The sequence below is a fragment of the Nuphar pumila genome, chromosome 4, assembly GCF_984573655.1.
Source record: "Nuphar pumila chromosome 4, dmNupPumi1.hap1.1, whole genome shotgun sequence".
In the NCBI taxonomy this organism is placed as follows: Eukaryota; Viridiplantae; Streptophyta; class Magnoliopsida; order Nymphaeales; family Nymphaeaceae; genus Nuphar; species Nuphar pumila.
In genome coordinates this window covers 7,861,251-7,886,492 of record NC_143252.1, presented here as the reverse complement: position 1 = coordinate 7,886,492, position 25,242 = coordinate 7,861,251, and the positions used below count along the sequence as shown (strand labels likewise).

Below are 25,242 nucleotides of genomic sequence, written 5' to 3'. Positions count from 1 at the left end.
ATGTCTTAAAATAACTTAAATGTGATAAAGGTTTTTACAGCTGATGGTACATCTCTTGAAATAAAAGGAGTAAGATGTTTTGAAAATTTTCATAAATCTATTTTTTTTATCCCAGAAGTTAGATATATCTTTAAACTAAATATGAATCTTTTATCTGTTTCTCAACTATGGGTGTAATATCTCTTTCTCTTCTTATGGATGTTGGGTACATGATTGTCAGTCAGAGAAGCTGATTGGGGAAGGCCATAGAAGAGGACTCTATTATATGGATTTTTTAGAATTGCCCAAGAATGCATTTTGCTATAATGTTCAGAAAGTAGAATTAGATTTATGACACAAAAGACTTGGCCATCCTCACATGTTTAAAATTCAACATTTTCCAAGTTTAGAAAATTTTTGTAATTCTAAAAGTTTTACTTGTAAAGACTGCATTTTTGGTAAAATAAAAAGATTGTCGTTTCATAGTAGAACTTTTGTTTCTTCTAGACTAGTGAAGTTAATACATTCAGAAGTTTGAGGTCCTGCACTAGTCATTTCGAAAGGTGGTTATGCATATTATGTTATTTTTGTTGATGACTTTTCTAGACATACTTGGATTTATTTTCTTAAACATAAATCTGAAGTCTTTACTCACTTTCAAATATTTCATAAAATGATTAAAAGTAAATTTCAAAATGTTATTTTCATTTTTCGCACTGATTCAGGGGAAAAGTTTATATCTAAAGAATTCAAAGACTATCTTAATTCACATGGCATTACACATCAAAGATCGTGTCTACATACTCCATAACAGAATGACATGACCGAACGTAAACATCGACACATTATGGAAACTATTAGGACTTTGTTAATTGCAAATCAAGTTTCAAAAGGTTTTTGGGCTGAAGTTGCCCTAACTGCTACCTATCTCATTAATTGAATGTCATCTTCCTCATTAAAGAATATAACTCTAATTGAAAAACTTGTCAACTTATCTCATGATTATTCTAGACTAAGAGTCTTTGGATGCAATTGTTTTGTTTTCACAAACAAAAATGATAAACTCTCTCCTCGAGCAATTCCATGTGCCTTTTTAGGATATGCCGATAATCATAAAAGCTAAAGGTGTTTTGATTTTCAAAATGGAAAATTGTACGTGTCAAAAAATATATCTTTTCTAAAAAAAGAGAGCTTCTTTGAATTTGAAAAATCCAAGGAAGTCACTGAATATTCCTTTCTAATTGATCTAACTTCAAAATCCAATTAATGAGATCTTGAAGGTGACTTTGATAATGATCAAAGTCTTATTAATATTGAACATGATGGAGAGCAAACTCATAGGGATGTTAGTCTAAAATATTCAAGACGTAGAGAGCAAAATCTCTCATGTGCATTAGAAAAATATTTCGAAGTTTTACCCAGAAGGACGTTTAGAATTTCTAGAGCTCTTGAAAAATTTGTGTCTTACGAATCTTTTTTACCCACATGTAGGGCAGTCATTGCATTAATACAATCATATATTGAACCATCATCTTATTCTCAAGCCAAAAATCATGTCGAGTGGATAGAAGCCATGAAAACAAAACTGGGTGCATTAGAAAAGGCTAACACTTGCACTATCCAAGATGTTCCTTCAGGTAAGAAGCTTATAGGATGTCGATGGGTTTACAAAGTCAAAACCAAAAGTGATGGAACTCTGAAAAGGTATAAGGCTCATCTAGTGGCAAAAGGGTATGCCCAAGAGTATGCAATCGATTATGAAGAGACCTTTGCTCTTATGGCTTGTATGACCATTGTCAGAACTTTAATAACTTTGGCCTTTATTAAAAAATGACTTATATTTCAAATGGATGTCAAAAATGTTTTTTTTAAATGAGAATCTAATTGAAGAAGTATATGTTGAATTGTAATTTATAAGACAATATATTTTCTATATATATTTTATATATATATAAGAAGATACATATAGATATATATATTTCATATATGTATATGTATTCATCTACTTGTATATATAAAATATATATTTTTTATTGTATTGGCTGTAGGGGTATTTTAGTCATTTCTACATTTTATGCATATTCATGTTTTTGAATATGATTGTAATTCCTCCTTTTTATTTTTTTATTTTTGTAATTTTTTTCATTTCTTATTTTTTGTTTTTTTATAGAGGGTATTTTTTATCTCAAACTAAGCTTGCCTCTGAGATTATTGACCGGTCAGGTATTACAAATGATAAGGTTTGTGAAACTCCTGCTGTAGTTGGAGTCAAAATGAAGATTGATGATGGTATTCCTCTCTCTGATCCCACCCCCTACAGACAACTTGTGGGATCTTTGATGTATTTGAGTATTACTAGACCATATATCTCTCATACAGTGCATACTACAAGTCAATTCCAACATGCACCAACATCAGTTCACATGAGTGCCATCTTGCAGATTGTGAGATACATAAAAGACACACTAAACAAAGGAGTATTCTTATCCTCTTCTTCAGAATTAAAATTAATTGCTTATACTGACTCTGACTGGGGAGGTGACCCAAATAACCGTCACTCCACCACTGGTTTTTGTGTGTTTTTAGGAGACTCGCTGATTTCATGGAGATGTAAGAAGCAGCAAAAAGTGTCTCTATTCTCAACAGAAGCTGAATATCGTGTCATGGCGACTACTACCATAGAAATTGTATGGATTCATCAGCTATTAGAAGACATGGGGATCTCAATAGAAGGGCCCACCAAGCTATGCTGTGATAACAAGAGTGCAATATACATTGCCAAAAATCATACTTTTCATGAGCGGACTAAACACATTGAGATGAACTGTCACTATGTTCGGGAAGCGTATCTGAAAGGAGTTATAGATCTTCCATATGTAACTTCAGAATATCAGTTGATAGATTTCTTCACCAAAGCTTTGTGTGCTCCGCGGTTCAATTTCCTCCTTGAGAAACTTTCGGTCATCTTGCCCTAAGTTTGAGGGGGGGTGTTAAATTGTAATTTATAAGACAATGTATTTTCTATATATATTTTATAGATATAAAAGAAGATACATATACATATATATATTTCATATATGTATATGTATTCATCTACTTGTATATATAAAATATATATTTCTTTATTGTATTGGCTGTAGGGGTATTTTAGTCATTTCTATATTTTACGCATATTCATGTTTTTTAATATGATTGTAATTCCTCTTTTTTATTTTTTTTATTTTTTTTATTTTTGTAATTTTTTTCATTTCTTATTTTTGTTTTTTTATATAATGTTTTTGTACACAGTCAATGGTGACTGTGTACAGTGCACAACAGTCAGCCATTGATTGTGTACATAGTTTTAAAAATATAGACGTTGGGCTGATTCCCAACGTCTCTAATAAGAGCTGTTGGGAATAGCCAAATGTCTCTTAAGTTTGCTTATAAATAAGGGCTATGTGAGCCCATTGTATATATGTATTAGAGTAAGGAGTTGTCTCCTTAAGCTTATAAACACTGTGCATTTATTGCACTTTCTTTGGTGTAAAGCTTATAAACACTGTGCATTTATTGCACTTCTTTTGTGGTGTAAAGCTTATAAACACTGTGCATTTATTTTGTGTATTGAGTATTTGAAGTATCAAGTTATTTGAAAACTTGATTGTTTGCAAGGATTCTTCATAGTATACATGGAAGCTTCGCCTAGTATTAGTATCCCTAAGGGTAAAGCTTTTCGTTTAGTAAAAGCTCTTTATGGTCTTAAACAAACACCAAATGCCTGGTATGACAGGTTTAGTCATATTATGCTTGATATTGGTTTTCAATCGTGTTTGACTGACACTGCTTTGTTTATTAAGAAATCTAATGCAAGAATCATTGTCCTTCTTCTCTATGTAGATGATATGATCATCACCGGAGGCGACAAATAGGGAGTTGAAAATATCAAAATTCTTCTTAAAATTCATTTTGAAATGAATGACTTAGGTTTATTAAGATATTTTTTAGGAATTGAACCTCTCGTGGGTATTTGCTATCTCAATCTAAATTTGTGTTTGATATTGTTTTCAGGTTTAAAATTACATATGATAAGAAAGTGGACACTCGAGAAGTTGTCAATGTTAAAATGAGAATTGATGATGGAGAACTTCTTGATGATTCTACTCCTTACAAACATCTTATTTGAGCATTTTTCTATCTTTCCATGACTAGGCTAGATATATCCCACGTTCACACAGCTGGTCAGTTTCAGCATGCTCCCACCTCTTTACATATGGGAGCGGTTTTGCATATTGTTAGATACTTAAAATCCTCTCTTTCACGAGGACTCTTCTTATCTGTTTGATCGTCATTAGATTTAATTGCTTATAGCTGACCAGGGAAGTGATCCCAATAATAGGCACTCAACCACTATTTTTTGTGTTTTCTTAAGTGAATCCTTAATTTCGTGGAGGTGCAAAAAGTAGGAGAATGTCTCTCTTTCCTCCATTGAAGCCGAGTATAGAGCTATGACAGCCACCACTATGAAAGTTGTTTTGGCTCAGACGTCTACTAGCTGATATGAGAGCTGAAGTGACACACGCTTCAAGAATGTGTTGTGACAACAAAAGTGCGATCTATATTGCAAGGAACCAGACGTTTCATGAGCGCACTAAACATATTGAGATAGACTTTCACTATGTCAGAGATTAATATTTATATGAAACCATTGATCTGCCATATGTTACGTCAAAGTATCAATTAACAAACTTTTTTACCAAGCCTCTCATTGCTCCCAGATTTCACTTCCTCTTAGACAAACTTTCGCTTATTGTACCGTAAGTTTAAGGGGAAATGTTAAAACATAAAATGTAACATATATATAATAATAATATTATGATATATTATTATTATATATGTTTTTTATTTTGTTATTTTCTTGTTTCTATTTTTTAGTTCGAATTGAACTAGAATTAGAAACTAGTGAAGTTCCAACTAGGAACTTGACTAATATTATAGACGTCTCTAGTCCAACGGTTATAATAAGAGCCATTGGACTAGAGTCCAACGACTCTTTTGAAGAGAGCTCAAAGTGAGCTCTCTTCTCTCTCTCTTTTTTTATAAATAAGGGTGATCCCTTTTAACATTTGTATCAATGTTTCTTTAAGCTTTTTTGTGATAAATGAAGATTACTTTATTTTATTTATATTCTTTCACTTATACCCTTTTATGGGTTTTGTTTGAAGTGTCTTTAATAGACATTCTTTTGAGAGATCTATGTGCTTTGTGGAAGACTACCATTTCATTACTGAGTTATCTCAAAACCAAAAGATTTTACTGCATTGCAGAACTTATCAAACCAAGCATGTGGTGCCTCTTTGAGCCCATACATAGCTCTTCTCAACTTGCACACATGACCCTGAGGGTCTAAATATTTGAGGCAATTCCATATAAACCCCCTCCTCCAAGTCCCTATTTAGGAAAACATTCTTTATATCTAGGTGCCAAAGGTCCCACTGGCCAATCACAACAACCACAAGCAAAGTCCTTGTAGTGGTCATGTGAGCCACTGGAGCAAAGGTCTCTGCAAAATCAATCCCAAATTGTTGGCTATAACTTTGTTACAAGTCTTGCCTTATATCTCTCGATTGACCCATCAGCCTTAGTCTTGACTTTATATATTCACTTGCACCCCACTACGCTCTTGTCAGGACGAAGATCTACAAGGTTTCATGCATGCACATCCCAACTCCTTCGTCGCTGCGTGCTGACATTCATCTCTTAAAGTTTCCTATGCATACAAAGTAGGCTTGACATAGGAGTAAATCAAAACAAGAAAAGCACGATGCTAAGGAGAGAAAGATTCATAGGACACAAAACGGTTAGGGGGAACCAACACTCTAGAGCTACGACGTAAGGTGTTGAGGGAGAAGACTCTTGACTTGTGTGATCCGAATCAGACAGAAGATCTAAATTGGCCTCTTAATTTCCTGTTTCCCCTGATAATATTTGATCTAGAAAAGGTATTTCCACCACATTATCTTACCTTCTGGAGTAGGATCGACCAAATCTACCACCTTTCCCTTAAGTTATCTCCCCCTGAACTCTTATGGTCCTTTTTGTCTCCTTTGTCTGAGGAAAAGGTATCTAGAAAGAAAAATCACTAATATCCTTTTCCTTAGGTTCCAACTTACTGAAATAGGGTGCATTTTCGTAGAAAATCCCATCCCTCGAGATCCATACACACTTCTGTATAATAACACTTATATCCTTTTTGTTCATGAGAGAATCTCAAGAAACAACACTTTATAAAGTAAAGTGAAAGTTTATCTTTATATCTACTAGGCAATAGAACAAAACAAGCACACCAAAAACTTTTATCATGCTATAATTAGACACATATCCATTTAACCTTTGAAATGGAGATATACCTTAAGAGCACTTGATGACATAAGATTGATTTGATATATCGCCATAAAAACTGTATCTGCCTAATACTCTTTAAGTACATCCCCATAAAAAAATAATGCTCTAGTGGTTTCTAAAATATATCTATTCTTTTTCTCCGCCACACCGTTTTGCTTAGGAGTTTAAGAACAAGACTTCTAATGCTCAACTCCTTTGTCCTACCGAGAAACTTTCAAACATGCCACTAATATATTCTTCATTAGAGTCAATGCTAACCTTGATTACAATAGTGATTTGATTTTCAACCATAACATAATTTCTTGAAAATGTCAAACAATTCATTTCTATTTCTCATGAATAAACCCATATAAATTTAGTATAATCATTTATAAGGGTAACAAAATATGATGAACCACCCTTAGACAAGACAGGATGGTCTCTATTCGAGTATATAAGATCAAATAGATTATTTGATTCTCTCGCTCAAACCAAATGACAAGAGATAACCATTTGTCAATTTACAACTTTCGCAATTATGAACATGATAAAAAACAACAAACTTCAAATCTCCTAAACATTCTGAAGTAATTAAGTATTTCACCCTAGAGTAGGAGATATGACCCAATCTCTGGTGCCACAAAAAAGACTCATCTAGACTAGTTGCTCCTAAACCAACTTCATATTTTCTTTGAGCCAATCCATATAGTACAAATCACCCTTCATATGGCCAAATCCAATCCTCCTCCCTGATAATTGATTCTGCACGATACAATCGATAAGGAAAAATGTACATCGCAATTAAATTTGGTTATTTGACCAACTAAAATGAGATTTATAGCTAAGGATGAAATATGATAAATTTGAGTGTAACAACCCCAACTCATATTTCTTGAAAATGCGGATTTATTTTTTTAAACCATTGCGGAAACATTCTCAGAGACCTGGGGTCTTTACAGTTCCACTCCCAATTGGATAAAACAACCAACCACGATAAAGCTTACAATTATCATCCATACCAAACCAAACCTTTATTTAATGAATAAATGATAAGTCTCAAGACAATTGCATAAATGAAATTTAGAGTGCATAGAGGACCAACTATAAAAGAAAATAAAGAAGACTGAGCCACGATGTTCATTTGTGATCTGTCTAGCAAGTGTGTGACACCTGTAACTTTTCTAAAAGCCAGTCGTTTCACTGATCACCTGCGGCTGCGAAAAACCACAAAAAAAGTGTCAGAAATCCGAAGAATTTTGCGTACGAATCCCTCTAATGAAATAAATGAACATAAAGAACACATATATGATTTCATACAATAATTCAGAGGAATGCAATTATGATAATTACATAATTCAACTAAGCATTCATGCAACATAGAGCACTTATTAAGCATGCAGAAACATTAATCAATAACAAGAATTACCATTTAAGTAAGCAGAATATTTAACATGCATTAGAAACTAAACATCATGCATCCGCTAACATGTAACAATTAAGGAAAACATGTAAGATATGCATGTTCTAATGTTTAGCAGGATTATGCATGAATCATGTGCGATGCATGAACACTTTATTATCTTTCATTAAAGTTTCTCTTTTTCCATATGCATGCTCTAATAAATGCATACAATTTAAGTTCTTCTTTTTAATTACCGTTGCTCGCGGATACACCAAACGAGTTAAATCTCCGAGGTTAAGTTAGGTTCTCAAGGTAGCTTAACACACAAGTTGTATTTTATTACTGGGTTCCAAACTTAGCTCTCGACCGAGTTACCTTCGGAATATTAGACCTTGTCATCTAATGTCGGGGACACTAAGGACACTCTACGTCCACAAGTGTCACTTCCTTGCTATACCAAAACAATAGTTTTGTCGAACACACAGTCTTTTTTTGTATCTTCGTGGTTCTCCAAAACCGAATATCTAAGATTCTCATTCTTCCGATGAGAGATCTCATAACGTATATTACACTGTTCTTATTCATTATCTTTTTATTAAAAGTCAATTATTGAGTTTTGCAATTCAGCATGCAAAAAAAGAAAGGCAAAAGCTCGCATCTATCCCTGCGAGAACCATCACGGGACTCTCGCCCGTGGAAACACATAGAATAGTGCAATATAGTGAAATCAAAATGAATGTAATTTTTGCGATGCATTTAAAATACGTAAAGAAAGAGCAAACCAAAGCTCGAGGCCAATCAGGCTCATGATGATTCATTTCGAACATCGATGCATCGTATGCAAAAATCATAACAATAAGCAATTTATGCAACGATACCAACATGATTCCAAATGCACATTCATTCATACCAATTTAACAATGTGCATGAGCTACCACAGTCATATGCACGTGTTCACCTTTCATGTGAAATTACTTTCATGTAATTACTTAACACACATGCATTCATTCATGATTCATAAGTACATGAGAACATTTATGCAGGATTGTACATGCTAAACACACATTGATTTCATATATGCACATGTACTTGAAACCAATCCATAAATGCACGATAATTAAACATGTCCCATAAATGTAGGCACATGAAACTTTTCATTCATAACATGTGTTAACACACACACACATAAACATAAGTCGGATCTAGAAATTGAATTTCGGGGTTGCACACATTCATATCATGTATGCACCTGTACCAAAACAAACTTTGCAATAATATGTTAACATGCATGCATTCATATCCAACATACTAAAATCAAACTAAAGCATAAGAAGAATTTCATTTATCAGATTAAGTCCACCGTACTTATGTCACACGCCAAGTTTACATTCATGGATCTCTTTAAACATATGCCCCCTTGTGCAACTAATACATATGCAACATAAATCTAGAATTTCAGATTTTACACATGCTCACAAAATTCTCATATAGTTGATGTTACATTTGGACATTGGTCACACATCAATAGTCAATCACACGCATGTGAAAAATCTGTTCTAGCATGCACATGGCTGAAACCTTCATAATGGCAAAATTTTGGAGATATGCAAAGGCAACACAAAATACAAGATTTGTTTTTGTAAACAACACAAGGATTCAGCACATCTCATCAATTCAATACCCAAAACATTGATCTAGAATTTAACATGCATACCAGATGTAAAATTTCATATTTAAATGCCAACAATTAATATATAGAAATACCCCTTTTTTTTCATATGCCCAGCCAACTACTCGGCTGGGCTCAGATACCCACATGGCCCGTCCTGTCAGGCCAGCCGAACTGGGTTTAGCTGGTCTGATAGCCAGCCTACAAAAAAAAGAAAACTCTTCTTTCTTTCTTTCTTTCTTTTTGCAAGGTACTACCAGCAACCAGCCGACTGGTGGGGCTCTGACCCAGTCCAGCCGATTGAGTCGGCTGGGCCTGCGCATCCCCTGTCTCTGGCTGCCAGCCTACTTATGCCCTGGTATCACTTTTTTTTCCATGGATTCCATCCAAACAAGGCATAAAATTGAACCGATGTTCGATTTCTCATCTAATTTCAAAAGAGGAGACCTGTACCTCAAAATCGACGCGGGGGCGAGCGTGCTCTGTTGCGCCAGTGGTCTGGATGTTACTCTAATGCGGGATAGTGAAGATTGAGGAGAATGAGAAAACTCTACTCTTGAGGTGGGCAGATCATCATTAACAGAGACTTGTCTAGAAAAGTTTTCATTCCTAATACTTGAAAGAAGCATCATGATAGCCTTTCTGAAAGCCTTTGGATGCACAACCCCTTGAATTTGAACATCATCACTGGCTGGCTGTCGCACACCGAAGTTCTCAAATCTGATGGAAATAGATACCATACAAGGACTGCAGGTATCCTCGTTCAACTACAACATCTTTCAACAAAGGGAGAACAACATGTTTCTCTTTCCTCAAGACTCCAAAGAAGGAAATGAACACTGGCTTTATGACCTTATAGACAACAGCATTTGATGTGACATACAACTTTCTGGACTGAAAGTCTCTTCTCACAATCCGTCTCCTCACAGGAATGTAAATCAACATGAGTAATCCAATTCCACAAGCTAGAATAAGTAGTAAAGAAGAAAGGATCCACAAAGCAGTTTGATACTTGACAAAATTCTCTTCCATCTCTTGGAATGAGGCCCTATATAAGACAACTTCATTGCTGTCCTCCTATTCATCATGAGAAATAGGAGGGTCTCGTCGCTAAAACTTGCAGGGGAAGGGCTGCGGTGGAGGAGGGCGAACACAGAGAGAGAGGGGAGGCGCGGTAGGGGTTGTCGACCTCCTGTCTTCCTCCCGACGATTGCAGAGAGGGAGGGGAGGCACAGCAGGGGGTCGCCGGCCTCCTGCCGTCCTCCCAACACACGCAGAGGGAGAGGGGAGGCACAACAGGGGGCCACTGGCCTCCTGTCGGGCTCCCGACGCACACAAAAGAAAGGGGAAGAAGGAGAAGGCACGACAGGGGCCACCAGCCTCCTGCTGGCCCTCCGGCAGCAAGGAGAGGAAGAAAAGGAAAAGGAGGGCGTACCTAGAAGGGGCTAGCGTTGTCGGCCGTCGTCATCGATGCTGCCGCACACAGGGAGCAAGAGGGAGAGAGCATGATCAAGAGGGGGACGGGAGGAGAGGGTGAGGATGAGCAGGGGAGAGGGGGCTGCGAGGTGAAGGCCTCCCCTTGCGTGTTTTTTTAAAGCACGGGGGAGGTGAGCAAAACGGGAAACCCTCAAAGGGTTTCCCTTTTCTGCAAGGGAGGAGGTATGCAGCGGCGCGGGGGAGAGGGTTTAAAAGAAACCCTCGCCTCTGCGGTTTTTAACCCTAATGGGTTGGTGGGTCCGGGTCCATTTTTTTTTTAATTTCGTGGGTTTTACATTGAGAGACATTAAGTTTGTTTACAGTAAAAGAACTAGAAGAAACAATGCCAACTTTAGAGATAGTCATAGAAGACTCATCATCAGTGTGAAACACACCATTAAAGGGATAACAATCAATCAGGATGCAGGGCCATGAGAAAATCAATCACCTGCTTTTGATCTCCGGCCTCTACATCCCGATTCTTACATTCTACACATTCACTACATTTATCATACTTCAAAATGACCATCATAGAGGTCAAGGCATATGATGTCTGCTAAAAAAGAGCATAAAAGTCCTGAATGGACTCATTTCCTTGCATCAAGGACTTCAACTCCTGCTCTAATTGGTATCTCTTTGCCCAATTATATTGCTCATAAACCTGCTTCAGATATGCCCATGCATCCTTGGCATTTTCATATATCATAATATTTACCGAAATATTATGCTCCACAGAGCCCAAAAGCCATGACTTCACTTTGGCGTTATCCCTCTCCCGATCTGCAATATTTGTCTCATAATTGTCATCTCCTTGCTTGGGCTTGGCTTTTGTGCTATCCAAGATCCCAATGTATATGTTCCCCTTAATAACGGTTCGCATAAACTCCCCCCATTATGCGAAATTAGTCCCAGCGAATTCGACAGGGATAATTTGAATATTTTCTTTCTTCTCTATACTCATCAACAACCCCCAACTACAATATTCCTGCACAAAAGTAAGCAGCCAACAACATAGAAACACCAAGACTCACAAAAACTAGCACTTCTATATCAAAGGGCTCACACCAACTACCAAGATACAGCCCTCTTGCAATCTTCCAGATACATGCACTAGTAGACCAACCCAAATATCGCCTACAATGACCTCAAAACATCAACATGCCACCACCAATCCACACGATATGCACAAATTTCACCAAACAGTAACAAAAGCAACAAGAAAGCAGTCACTACAACAAATAAAAACGCTACAATAACTCCCAGCACAGTTGACGTCACATATAGAAGCCCAAAACTTCAACAAATCTTCTTAAAAATCAAAGGCAATGCTCCAAAAATGGTACCAGACACTAATCTGAGCAAAAACGATCAGAATGGAAACAAACCCAATCCAAGAAACCTACCAATTCAGTTGGAATCTATAGATTTCCCAATTACGGCCATAGTTACCTTTGATTGGTGTGCCATTAAATGTCCTTTCCCCTTTTTACCATTGATTGATGTGCCAGACATGTTCGTTGCATTCAATGTATTTTGGCGTTAGGCAGCTACCACCAATCCTCCATGTGTGTGTCCATGATGTTGCATTATGATTTGTTGTTTTTTGCAACTCCATTATGTTGCACAACCAACCACCGCTCCCTCTCCTAAAATAAAAGAGGATAAAAAAATAAAGCTCATTGGAAGCCTCTAATGCTTCTTGTCTGTGAATCTGAAAGGACAAAGGTAAAGACTGATTGTCTTTAGGTTCATTTGGTTTTGTTCTCTTCTTACATTCAGTGTAGCCTTATGTAAAAATAATTGTTTGTAACTCTTGAATTACTGTTTCGTCTAAACCTTGATTGCCCTTTTGTCTATTGTAGCTTTCTATAGTTAAGCAGTTCTAACGTTAAACATTTATGCAGGAGTTACTTGGACCAGAGATTATTTCGCATTTCATTATGCATGGGCCAAGTGTAGCAGAGATTGTTAAGAAATTGATCTCTGTGCTTAAAAAAACTGCAAGTGATGATATCCACAAGTTGTTTCTAGAAGCGTTAAAGAGAGTATGCACATCTTATTATTGATTTTAATTTGGATGTTCTGTTGTTAATTATCCGTATTGAATCTTCCAGTCCATGCAATAATCTCTATAAGCTACATGAAAGATTTCCTTTTGTCAATGGTCAGACTTTCCTTGTTCCAAAATAAAAAATCTTTTTAGCTGTTTCTTCTGTGATTTCTCTAGGCCTATCGACGGCATGAGGTGGAACTTTCTAGAAGTGACGATGATTACTCATCAACCAAGTCCTTTTCAGAATGCAAGGACCTTTCTGCTAGGTTGTCTGCTACATTTGTGGGTGCTGCTCGCAGCAAGCACAGGCTAGCTATTCTAGAAATTGTTAAGAATGGTATATCATTTGCTTTTGAGGATGCACCAAAGCAGTTATCATTTTTAGAGGGAGCTGTGTTTCAGTTTGTACCGAAACTTCCTGTTTCGGATGTCCTCGGCATGTATGTGTCATCCTCTTTCTGCATTCTTTTATTTCTTCGTATAGGAAGCAGTTTCATGATATTAGCCGTTCTTCTTTGGACTTAGTTTAAATGACATTCAGAAGAGGGTGGAGGACATAAACACAGATGAAGACCCCAGCGGCTGGCGACCTTACTACGCATTTATTGATAGCCTTCGTGATAAGTACGCAAAGAATGAAGGCCCTCAAGGTAATTATTGGACAATTTGTCAATCCTGTTTTTTGGACCATTTTATTCGCTATAATTTTTTATTTCTACCTTAATATGAAGATCTCATGTTCGAGGTTTGCATGACCTCTGTAATTCCATTACATCTTGAAAGATGAAGATCACCAAACTGTTAAACATTTCTGCCCTTGGGATCCAGAAATGCACCATCTACTCTATTGTTAAATTAGCCTATCACCTAAAGTCCTCTGCGAACCCCAAACTTCAAAATAATGCCCTACTCCATTCCCATGTTAGTCTCAAAATTTTGAAACCGTATGCTGCAAAAAGCTGCCCTAGTTATAAGACATTTACAAAGAAATGCTCACTGTTTTGGTTTTTGCATTAAACCATCTTTTCTTTTTCTCAAATTTCTCTCTCACACGTTTGGTCCTAGAATCACTTAGTTTACCCTTGGTTGGTCAACAAATGATTAAAATGACCTCAGTATTTGTTTTAAGAAAATATGAGATAAGTTACTTTATCTATAAATGATAAAGTAATTTTATACCTCGTAGCTGGTACTTAAAATGCATTAAGAACAAGTAGGCAGTTGAATGTAACGGCCAAAAGATTGTCTTTTTGTGATTTACTTGGGGAAAAGAAAGGATCATTCTCCTCCTATGCTTGAGAACATTAATCACAAAAGCTGGGCTGAGGTAATCTTGGAAACAAGAGATAATGGAGAACTTACAAACCTACCTGCTAGGATAGGAGAGAGGTGTTGGTGTAGTTTTCTTTTTTTTTTTCCACCATGTTTTATGTGCAACCATCCAGGTAGTTTGTGAACCTGCTCAGTTTGGCTCAATATGGTTTTTGTTCAAGCTCGTTTATTTACTGAGCTTGACATGCTTAGATTTCACTTCGTCTATGAACATGAAAGGGGATGTGAATCTACACTCTTTGAAATAAGTGCTTGTTCTATCAGTGCAAAATATGTTATCCATGTCACTGTATCTCATCAGTCGGTACTTTTTTGAGGAGCCACTAGACCCTATTACCTGCTTAGTACTTTTTCAGTTTCCGTGAGACCAATTCCTTACGTATTCAAATTGGTTCAATTGTCCTTGTTTCCTGGCCTGGGTTCCCTGCTCCGTTTGTTTGAGCTTTCTCCTTGATATACTTTCTAAATGTTGCCTAGAAATCACATGAAAAATGCAGTCATGTGTTGATCTTTTTTTTTTTCTAATGAACATTGCCATGAGGTTGTGTGTGTGGATTTTGATTTTGCAAAACTCCTTGACAGTGTCTTTCCTCTAATTTCTTTCCATAGTAGCAAGAGTGGTGATGTTTCATTTGGTTGATTTCAGGTGAGGAAGCGCAGGTCCAAAGGCGCCGAGGGCGTCCACGAAAAGCAAACAACTTACAAGGAAGAAAGCTTTTTGATGAGCAAAACTCAAGCGAGGAAGATGAGGACGACTCTATTAGTGCTTCAGACCAGGATCATGTAGATGACGAAGATGACACACCACTTAGGGAGTCTCTGAGATCCTTAAAGTTAAGGTCCTTGAAGCTCGGAAGGTCCTCACAACCGGAAAAGTCAAATGATGGCAGAAGTATTCCTCAATCAAGGCGTGCTGATTCTGGAAAAGCTACACTAGATAACGTGCTAATTTTTTGATAACAAGTTGGTATGGCTCACTACTCTGGGTTATAGAAGTTGTATGCTTGTTGCACCCTACATTTTGGAATTTTAGCAATAGCAAATTTAACTAGCCTAATATAAAGCTATAACAAAATCTATAATGCTATACTTGGACTTTTAGGGGGTGTTTGAATCAAGGCACACCCCACGGTGGAAGCAAACAAAGGGCAAATGAGTCAGGACTGTTGCATCTTCTTCTGCTTCCCCACTTTTGGGACAAAAGAGTCGCACCCCTCCAGGACAAGATGTTGTGGACTACGAGTCTGGTGCATCAAATACACCCTATTTGGAGGCATTTGTGGTTTTATCGAGGGGTGTTGCAAGCTTCTTGATTTTCCACGTTGTACTTTTTTATAGCATTTTATATTTGTATCGCCCCAAAAATTTGTTGTAAAATTTAAGAAAAATTTATATTTTTTTTAGAGTACAACAGAATATTTGTTTGAAAAGATCAACTTAGCCACATGCAAAATATTCAGCCAAAGGATTGGGTCTTCAAATGTCTCAAATTTGGGACTGTAATTTCATAATCATTCAATCCCATAATGATTCAAACCAAAGATTTAGATTCAAATAGTTTTATACCAAAGGTCTATACAAAAACACAAAAATATGTTACGCCAATAAATAGAGAAAGCATGAATTATTGACATTGTTGAGCTATCGCCTATAACAGTTGTATAACAGTTTACTAAGAGGACAAACTATATCCAACCTTATAGGTATAATGTTGTTACATAGTTGTACAAAAGTAATACATGTATTAATCATGCTTCAATAACATTATAACACATACAATTGAACGATTCACAAATTTGTATTTGGGATATCATTTTCATTTCGATTAGTAGTTTGAATATTATGTCTTTCTTTCGATATTAACTTACGTGTGGATACTCACAAGACAAAATCATGAAGATAGATTGAGATCATTTGAGGGTTTATTATTTCATATAAATTGATACTTTGAATGACTAGTTGAATTCACTTCAAAGGTAATAGTACGATTATCGAGACAAAATTCTTCAGAGGTTGAGATGAATGAGGAATCTTAAACCTCTGATTGGTGATATTAAGTTATTGTCACTCAAGGAACATAGTTAACAATACTATTCATCGAAGCTTGTACCTCATATCTTCTTTATTGTTAGAAATTATGTGAATGAATTATCAGGTCTTCTTTTATTAAGAAAATTTTACTATTTTTTGTAAATGCCTTATATTTGTAGGCACCATCTACCTCTTTTGGATATTTTTCAAGTTTATTTATTAAAGTAACCTATTCACTATGTTTTGATCTTTTAAACTGAATCGAGCATCCTGCTTATAAAGGCTATTTCAAAATTTGCATGTGATTTTTCATAGTATGGTACATTGTTGCACTGTGAGGTTTGCCATAAACCTTAACTTCTTCATCAGTATATGGACATGTCTTATAGTACAATAGTGGTGATAATCAACTCGGTTTTCAAAAAGATTAACCCTTTTATATTTGAAAACCAACAGAGGTATTTTAGAAAATTATCGTTGTAAAAAATGATATCCCTAAGCAAAAGTTGAGGTAAATCTAGGTTGTTCCTAGATGCATCTTGGAACATTTGATGTGTGTGTGACCGAAATTCATGTAATCGAAGTTTTGTATTTGCTTGTTCAAAAATAAATTAAGTTGTGTATTTCTAAAATGTATCAAACTTATTCTTTTTTAACAACCTTTAAAGTTTGAACCACTTAAGGTTAATGTTTCATAAAGTCTAACATTTAAAATGTCTTATGCATGCGAATGTAGAATCTCACACATATGCTTTTGAAAAGTGAAAGCATGTGTACATTAAAGTGTGCATACGTAAGTAAATCATGCATAATTTAATAAAGCAAGCATACACAAAACTATGTATGTTAATAGATACATGCATAATTTAAATAAAGCAATGTCTGCATAAATGCCATCTTAAATAAATGCGTGCATGATTTAAATAAAGCAAGTGTATGAAAAATTATGTACGTAAATAGATGCACACGTAATTTAAATAAAGTTGCATGCACATAAATGTAATCATAAATAGATGCGCGTGCAATTTAAATAAGCAAACATACATGGTTTTGTGTACGTAAATAAATCACATATATACATATTTATATATATGCAATACATATATCAAGACCGCACATATACAATCATCACATATATTTTTTCTACCTTAAAAAATGTATGATCCTTTAGTGAATATGAGCGTAGGTGATAATTTGCCCGTGTCTTGATATTTGTGTTTGAGGTACGAGAATGCATGTATATGTGTGTGTTTAAAGCATGAAAATGTGATAAGAGGTGGTGGTTAAAAATATATTTTTGGTGGAGGTGGTCACTACGGTAGCATCGGAGTTGAACCTGAACCAAGTTTGAGTAGACGGGACTGAGCTGGGCTCAGTTAGTCAAAACTGAGTCAAGCTTCGCTGGGTTGAGCCGAGCTCAATTTTGGTTAAACGAGTTGGCTCGGTTAGGAACTAATTGAGTTAGCTTGGTTGATATTGAATCAAGATTGGCTCGGTTGGTTTTGAATCAAGGTGGTTCAGTTAGAAATGAATCGAGTTGAGCTTAGCTTGGTTGAGCTCAAATGAGCTCGATTGGAGTTTTGAATCGAGTCAAGCTCGACTTGAGTTGAATTGAGTTAGGCTAGATTAAATTTAAATTGGGCTTTGATTTAGTTAAGCTCAAGGCAAAACAACTCGACTGGGGGGCTTAACCAAGTTGGGCTCGACAATTCGGTTGAGCCAAACTGACCAAAAAAAACAAGAGACGACAGTCGGGGGAGCGTTGGGGCTCGACGAGCTCCAACAAGGGCTGTGTGGGAAGGCAACAATAGCTGCTACCGTGGTTCACTGAAAAATAGAAGAAAGAAAGGAAGAAGAAGACGGCGTTGGCTACGCCACTGTGAGCTAGAGAGGAGGAGGAGCTCCAGCCATAGCAGGCAGTGCTAGGCACCGAAAGAGTAAGGGAAGAAGGAGGAGCACAAGAAGAGAAAAAGCAGGTGAGGAAGTGGTCTCACTTGGTACTTGATTGGGGCTAGGCGCTCACAGAGAAGTGCATGGAGACAGAGGAGGAAGTGGCAGGGAGCACCACCAGCGGTGGTGGCTCACCAAAAAATTGAGCCGAAAGAGAGGAGTGGGTGGTGAGGGTCGTGAGTGAAAAGAAAATGGTGGGGGTGGTTTATAGCCATTGAGTGCGATGCAGGTTATATGTTTCCCCATTGAACACACAGGTGCATCTTCGAGGGTCCGAATGAGTGCCACGTATGTAAGCACGTGGGGCTCGTATCTTCGTGTGTGTCGGCATCAGTTAGCATCGGAGTTCGGTGTGGTTGCAAAGACTTAAGTACCCTTTTTCGCCATTTTTGTCATGAAACGATAATTCTAGAAAAGGATAAAAATGTCCTCCATCCAGAAAAGGAAGGATGATCTTAACTCTTTAAAGTCCAAATGTTTTGTTTTCGCCCTAAGCAGTAAACTCCTCTGCTCTAACAGGATCTCCTCACAATATTTTGCTCTAAACGTTCTGGATCACCCTTTGACAACACACAATCTGCTGTAACAGGAGCTCCCTTTGACAACACACCTTTTTGTCGTCGTCTACTGTCGTCAAAGCACCCTTTGCCATCATCTGCAGCGGCTGGAGCACCATTTGTCGTCGTCTATTACCGCCAGAATACCCTTTGTCATCGTCTGCTCGTGAGAAATAGTTGAACTACTGGAGGAATCAATATTCTATCTATTGTTCATCATGATACCAGGGTGCAAACGTCGAACTGAGTAGACAGAGAATAACGATTTACAACATAGATAATGGTGATAGCTTCGAAATGAGTAGATAGAGAGCAACGATTTACAACATAGATTAGATCAAGGAGTAGCAATTTATAGTAGAAATCAAATCAGAAAATAACGATTTACAGTAGAAATCAGTTAAGAGAGTAACGATTTACAATAGAAATCAGATAAGAGAGTAGCAATTTACAGTAGAAATCAGATCAGAGAGTAACGATTTACAGTAAAAATCAGATCAGAGAGTGGTGATTTACAGTAGAGATCGGATCAGAGAGAAGCAATTTACAGTAGAGATTGAATCAGAGAGTAGCGATTTACAGTAGAGATCAGATCAGATCAGAGAGTAGCGATTAGATCAAACAATAGTGATTTACAGTAGAAATCAGATCAGAGAGTAGTAATTTACAATAAAGATCAGATCAGAGAGTTGCGATTTATACTAAAAATTAGATCAGAGAGTAGCGATTTATAAAATAGATCTGATTTCTACTGTAAATCGCTACTCTCTGATATGATTTCTACTGTAAATCGCTACTATTTGATCTGATCTCTACTGTAAATCACTACTCTCTAATCTAATTTCTACTATAAATTGTTACTCTTTGATCATATATCTACTGTAAATCGCTACTCTTTAATCTGATCTTTACTGTAAATCGTTATTCTCTGATTTGATCTCTACTATAAATCGCTACTCTCTGATTTGATTTTTACTATAAATCGATACTCTATAATCTGATTTTTACTGTAAATCGCTATTCTCTGATTTGATTTCTATTGTAAATTGATACTCTCTAATCTGATTTATATGGTAAATTGCTACTCTTTGATCTAATTTCTACTGTAAATTTTTACTCTTTGATCTGATTTCTACTATAAATCGTTGATCTCTGATCTCTATTGTAAATCGAAGCTCTCTGTCTACTCAGTTCGACACTACAACCATTATCTATGTTGTAAATCGATATTCTCTGTATACTCAGTTTGACGATTGCCCCCTGGTATCATGATGAACAATAGACAAAATTTAAATTATTCTGGTAGTTCAACTATTTCTCACGAGCAGACGACAACAAAGGATGCTCCGACGGCAATAGACGACGATAAAGGGTGCTTCGACGACAGCAGACGGCGATAAAGAGTGCTCCGACGATAGTAGACGACGATAAAGGGTGCATTATCAAAGGGAGCTCTTGTTACAGCAGATGGTGCACTGTCAAAGGGTGATCCAGAACGTAGACTCGCGAAAATGTAGAAACCTATTTATAAGAGGACATTTTTGTCAAACACATATCAATCTTTTAGAGACTCCCATTTTTACAGAAGAGATCATCAAAACATCCATATCGTTCATCGTCAAGTTCAATTTCTGATGTAAAGCGATTCTATGTACAGCTAAGGATACATCCTCTCCAAGCAAACAATTTCATTAGTAATAACAGCCTACTGCACCATTTTCCGCTGACTGAGGTTGATTCTTAGAGACTCTAGTAATTGTGCACTCTTGAGAATATGCTTCACAAACTTCAGCTCAGGCACTGTTCCCTTGAAGGAGACGATGGGCTACATGATAAATCACTTTTACGATGTAGGAACGAACCCAAAAATATTTTGTAACACAAGGCAGAAATGAGAAGGCTGCAATGTATTATAACACAAGCTAAAAACCAAGGCAATGATAAAAGTCACGGGAATGTGCAAAGCTATTTTCAAGAGGACATTTATGTCAAACGAATATCTATTTTATGGAAGGACATCTTCGTCAAACACATATCTACCTTTTTTATATTTTATTTTATTATAAAATTGTTATGGGTAACATTGGCATATGAATTATCATGGATCCCAAGATATTCCTCCATACACACCAAAACATGTGAATTTGTCTTCAGGGGAGAACACACAACACCCTCGAGTGGAGGTGGGGTGAATACATTTTGTATTTGGATTGGATCTATTTGAGTCTAACCCTAATCCAAAGTGTTTGAACACTTTTAAACAAAACTAGCGATTGGGGTTTTGGTTGGATTGGGTTGGGTCCATTTGGATCCAACCCAACCCTTATTCTAATGTCTAATTTCAAAGCATACTTATGGATTTGGTTGGGACTATTTCAGATCCAACTCTAATTCATGATGTTTTAAACATTAAAATAGTATGATTTTATTAGTTGAAAATGGACCCAACCCCTATGTTGTTTTTAAACAGGACCCACCTTGGGTCTTATTTAGATCTTGGATCCAAAATAGCTATGCATACGTATCTATATTCTTACACACACACACACACACACACACACACACACACACATATATATATATATATATATATATATATATATATATATATATATATATATATATATATATATATATATATATACACTTAAAAAATTATATATATATATATATATATATATTTATTTATATATCTATATATCTATTTATTTCTATGTTACTATTTATACATCTTGAGGGTGCGTCACGGAGAAGCAACAATAGCTGCTACCATGGTTCGCTGAAAAATAGAAGAAAGAAAGGAAGAAGAAGACGGCATTGGCTACGCCACCGTGAGCTGGAGAGGAGGAGGAGCTCCAACCATAGCAGGCAGTGCTAGACACCGAAAGAGTAAGGGAAGAAGGAGGAGCACAAGAAGAGAAAAAACAGGTGAGGAAGTGGTCTCACTTGGTACTCGGTTGGGGCTAGCCGCTCAAAGAGAAGTGCGGGGAGACAGAGGAGGAGGTGGCAGGGAGCACCACCAGCGGTGGTGGATTACCAAAAAATTCAGCCGAAAGAGAGGAGTGGGTGGTGAGGGTCGTGAGTGAAAAAGAAATGGTGGGGGTGGGAGTGGTTTATCGCCATCGAGAACGAAGCAGGTAATATGTTATTTGATCTGATCTCTACTGTAAATCACTACTCTCTAATCTGATTTCTACTATAAATCGTTACTCTCTAATCTGATATCTATTGTAAATCGCTACTCTTTGATCTCATCTTTACTGTAAATTGTTACTCTCTGATTTGATCTCTACTATAAATCGCTACTCTCTAATTTGATTTTTACTATAAATCGCTACTCTGTAATATGATTTTTACTGTAAATCGCTACTCTCTGATTTGATTTCTACTGTAAATCGATACTCTCTAATCTGATTTATATGGTAAATTGCTACTCTTTGATCTGATTTCTACTGTAAATTTCTACTCTTTGATCTGATTTCTACTATAAATCGTTGCTCTCTGATCTCTATTGTAAATCGCAGCTCTCTATCTACTCAGTTTGACACTACCACCATTATCTCTGTTGTAAATCGATATTCTTTGTATACTCAGTTTGACGATTGCCCGCTGGTATCATGATGAACAATAGACAAAATTTTAATTATTCTGGTAGTTCAACTATTTCTCACGAGCAGGCGACAACAAAGGATGCTCCGACGGCAATAGACGACGACAAAGGGTGTTTCGACGACAGCAGACGGCGATAAAGAGTGCTCCGACGATAGTAGACGACGATAAAGGGTGCATTATCAAAGGGAGCTCTTGTTACAGCAGATGGTGCACTGTCAAAGGGTGATCCAGAACGTAGACTCGCGAAAATGTAGAAACCTATTTATAAGAGGACATTTTTGTCAAACACATATCAATCTTTTAGAGACTCCCATTTTTACAGAAGAGATCATCAAAACATCCATATCGTTCATCGTCAAGTTCATTTTCTGATGTAAAGCGATTCTATGTACAACTGAGGATATATCCTCTCCAAGCAAACGAGCTCATTAGTAATGACAGCCTACTGCACCATTTTCCTCGGATTGAGGTTGATTCTTAGAGACTCTAGTAATTGTGCACTCTTGAGAATATGCTTCACGAACTTCAGCTCAGGCACTATTCCCTTGAAGGAGCCGATGGGCTACATGATAAATCACTTTTACGATGTAGGAACGAACCCAAAAATATTTTGTAACACAAGGCAGAAATGAGAAGGCTGCAATGAATCCATATATATATATATATCTATATTCTTACACACACACACATACTATATATATATATATATATATTTATTTCTATGTTACTCTGGTTTGGTTCCATCCAATGAATCCAATCCAATTACCAGATCCTTAGTACTGATCCACAACTATATATATAATTTAGCATGTTTAGAATTGGTGTGTTTATGTGGATCCAATTTTAGACCTGATGTGTTTAACAATTTGGATCTCTTCTCTTGATCCAAACTCATTTAACTATGAGATCCAGTGGATCCTAAGCATCTCAAATGCACATTTTGAACTGGATTTCATGGGGATTGATCCTCGTGGATCCTCCTTCGAGACACAAATCCAAAGATGCTTAAAAAGCTCATAAATCTTAAATAACTTGATAAAATAAAAAAATCTCATCGACAATTAACTATCAATCAAATATTCAAAAAAATATCAAGATAACTCATTATTTATGAAAAATCGAAAAAAAAAATCACGGACTTTACAATGTCTAAATCACTTTCATCTTCATTCATTGGCCTGCCATTTAAACTCAACTAGAGGTTTTAGTAAACAATGTGAAACTTCATCTATGCAAGAATTCTGCAAATTAGAATTCTCCTAGCTCATTTTGGTTTAGATTGTGTTTTCATATCATTCTTAACTCGTGCTCCATGCTTTCTTCTTCTTCTTTTTCAAAATATTGGTAGAACCATTGTTATAGTTTGGACGTCTCATTAGGGCTTGTTTGGTGGCTTGTCCAAGACTGGACGAAATGAACGAACAAAACAGACAAAATACATGTTTTGTTTGTTCTGTAACAACTGTACTTCATCCAACTTTCGGTGGTCCTGTATAAGTTGTGTTCCAAAGTTTAAAGTTTGTTTTATGCTATGCAGACAACATGGATAATGAGTGAGATAACTTCATTTTGGATAGTATGACTCGATCCACCCAACCATATGAGTGTTTTAACATGTTTATTATAAATTTTAACTTCAAGTATAGATGTTAGATTGGATCTAAAAACTAAAAAATGTTTTAAGCTTTTGGTAATTTGAGAAAAATAAGAATTCATATTTTTTATATATATAAATACTTTAATCGGTGTCATATTGAATCTAATTATGAAAGTTTATAAAAAAATTATGGGTTTCAACCATAAATATGGATCTCAAACCGAATCCAAGTACAAAAAAATTGTTTAAATTTTGAGAAAAAAATCATCATCAAAACCATCATTCTTAATTTGAGAAAAAAATAAAAATTATATTTTTTATATACAAATGCAAAGATCATAAATAAATCATAAAACCCTAAACTACAAGAAAATAAATCATAAATAAACCCAAAAACCCTAAACTACAAGAAAAATAAACTATAAAATAAAAAACCATAAATAAATCATAAAATTAAATATAAAATATTTAATTCCAACCCTAATGAAAGAAGATCGAAGAAAAACAACCTTAATCAAGTTACAAGAAGCCCTAATTAAAAAAATTTGATTCAAAACCCAAATCAAAGAAAATATAACAAAAATTATAATCAAATTAAATATTTAAAACCCTAATTAAAGATATTTGATTCAAAACCCTAATCAATGATTTAAAAATCAAAGAAAACCCCATTATTCAATGAAAATCAAAAGAAAACCTAATTATTTAGAAGATCTAACATAATAAAATAAAATCAAAGAAAAAAAAAAGCCCTGAGAAGAACAAGAATGAAGAAGGGAGAGAAAGAAACCAATAAGGAAAGGGAGAGAGAGAGAGAGAGAGAGAGAGTTTCCGCCCGATTTTTTCTTTTTATTTTTTGCTCAACACCATTCCCGGTGTTCTCAGCGTAACAGGGGGTGGAACAGTGTTGAGGCCTTAATATGTGGATGCAGCGGACGGCGTTCCGCGCATCCACTGCATCTAACGGTTGTTAGCAACAGCGGCCGCGGCGCCCCACGCGACGCCTGACCAAACAAACCCTTACAGTTCGAGAGGTGTCGCCTTGACGGTGGCGCTGTTTCAGTGCCTACAGTGCAAAACTTCATGAGTACTCTGCCCTGCACACCAGGGATAGTTCCTTATTAGCTTCAGTCTTGCAGCAAAGGATGTTCACCCTGAGTATCGAACTTGCAATGTCTTTCAACTTGAATGCCTTAAGCCGACCCTCTAGGCAGGTGTGCA

General features: G+C 36.2%; 1 protein-coding gene across 2 annotated transcripts in view; it reads left to right on the top strand.

The window, feature by feature from the left end:
* SCC3 (sister-chromatid cohesion protein 3) overlaps nucleotides 1-25,242 on the top strand; it is a 45,172-nt gene that overhangs the window by 19,654 nt on the left and 276 nt on the right. The window contains exons 18-21 of one of the 2 annotated variants that reach the window (XM_090002395.1): nucleotides 12,794-12,934; nucleotides 13,117-13,382; nucleotides 13,468-13,592; nucleotides 14,921-15,241. In XM_090002395.1, the coding sequence (XP_089858521.1) occupies nucleotides 12,794-12,934; nucleotides 13,117-13,382; nucleotides 13,468-13,592; nucleotides 14,921-15,231 (843 nt within the window). In that variant the 3' untranslated portion in view covers nucleotides 15,232-15,241. Of the gene's footprint in view, nucleotides 1-12,793; nucleotides 12,935-13,116; nucleotides 13,383-13,467; nucleotides 13,593-14,920; nucleotides 15,349-25,242 lie in introns of those variants that run through there. The other variant, XM_090002394.1, reaches the window with a different exon arrangement.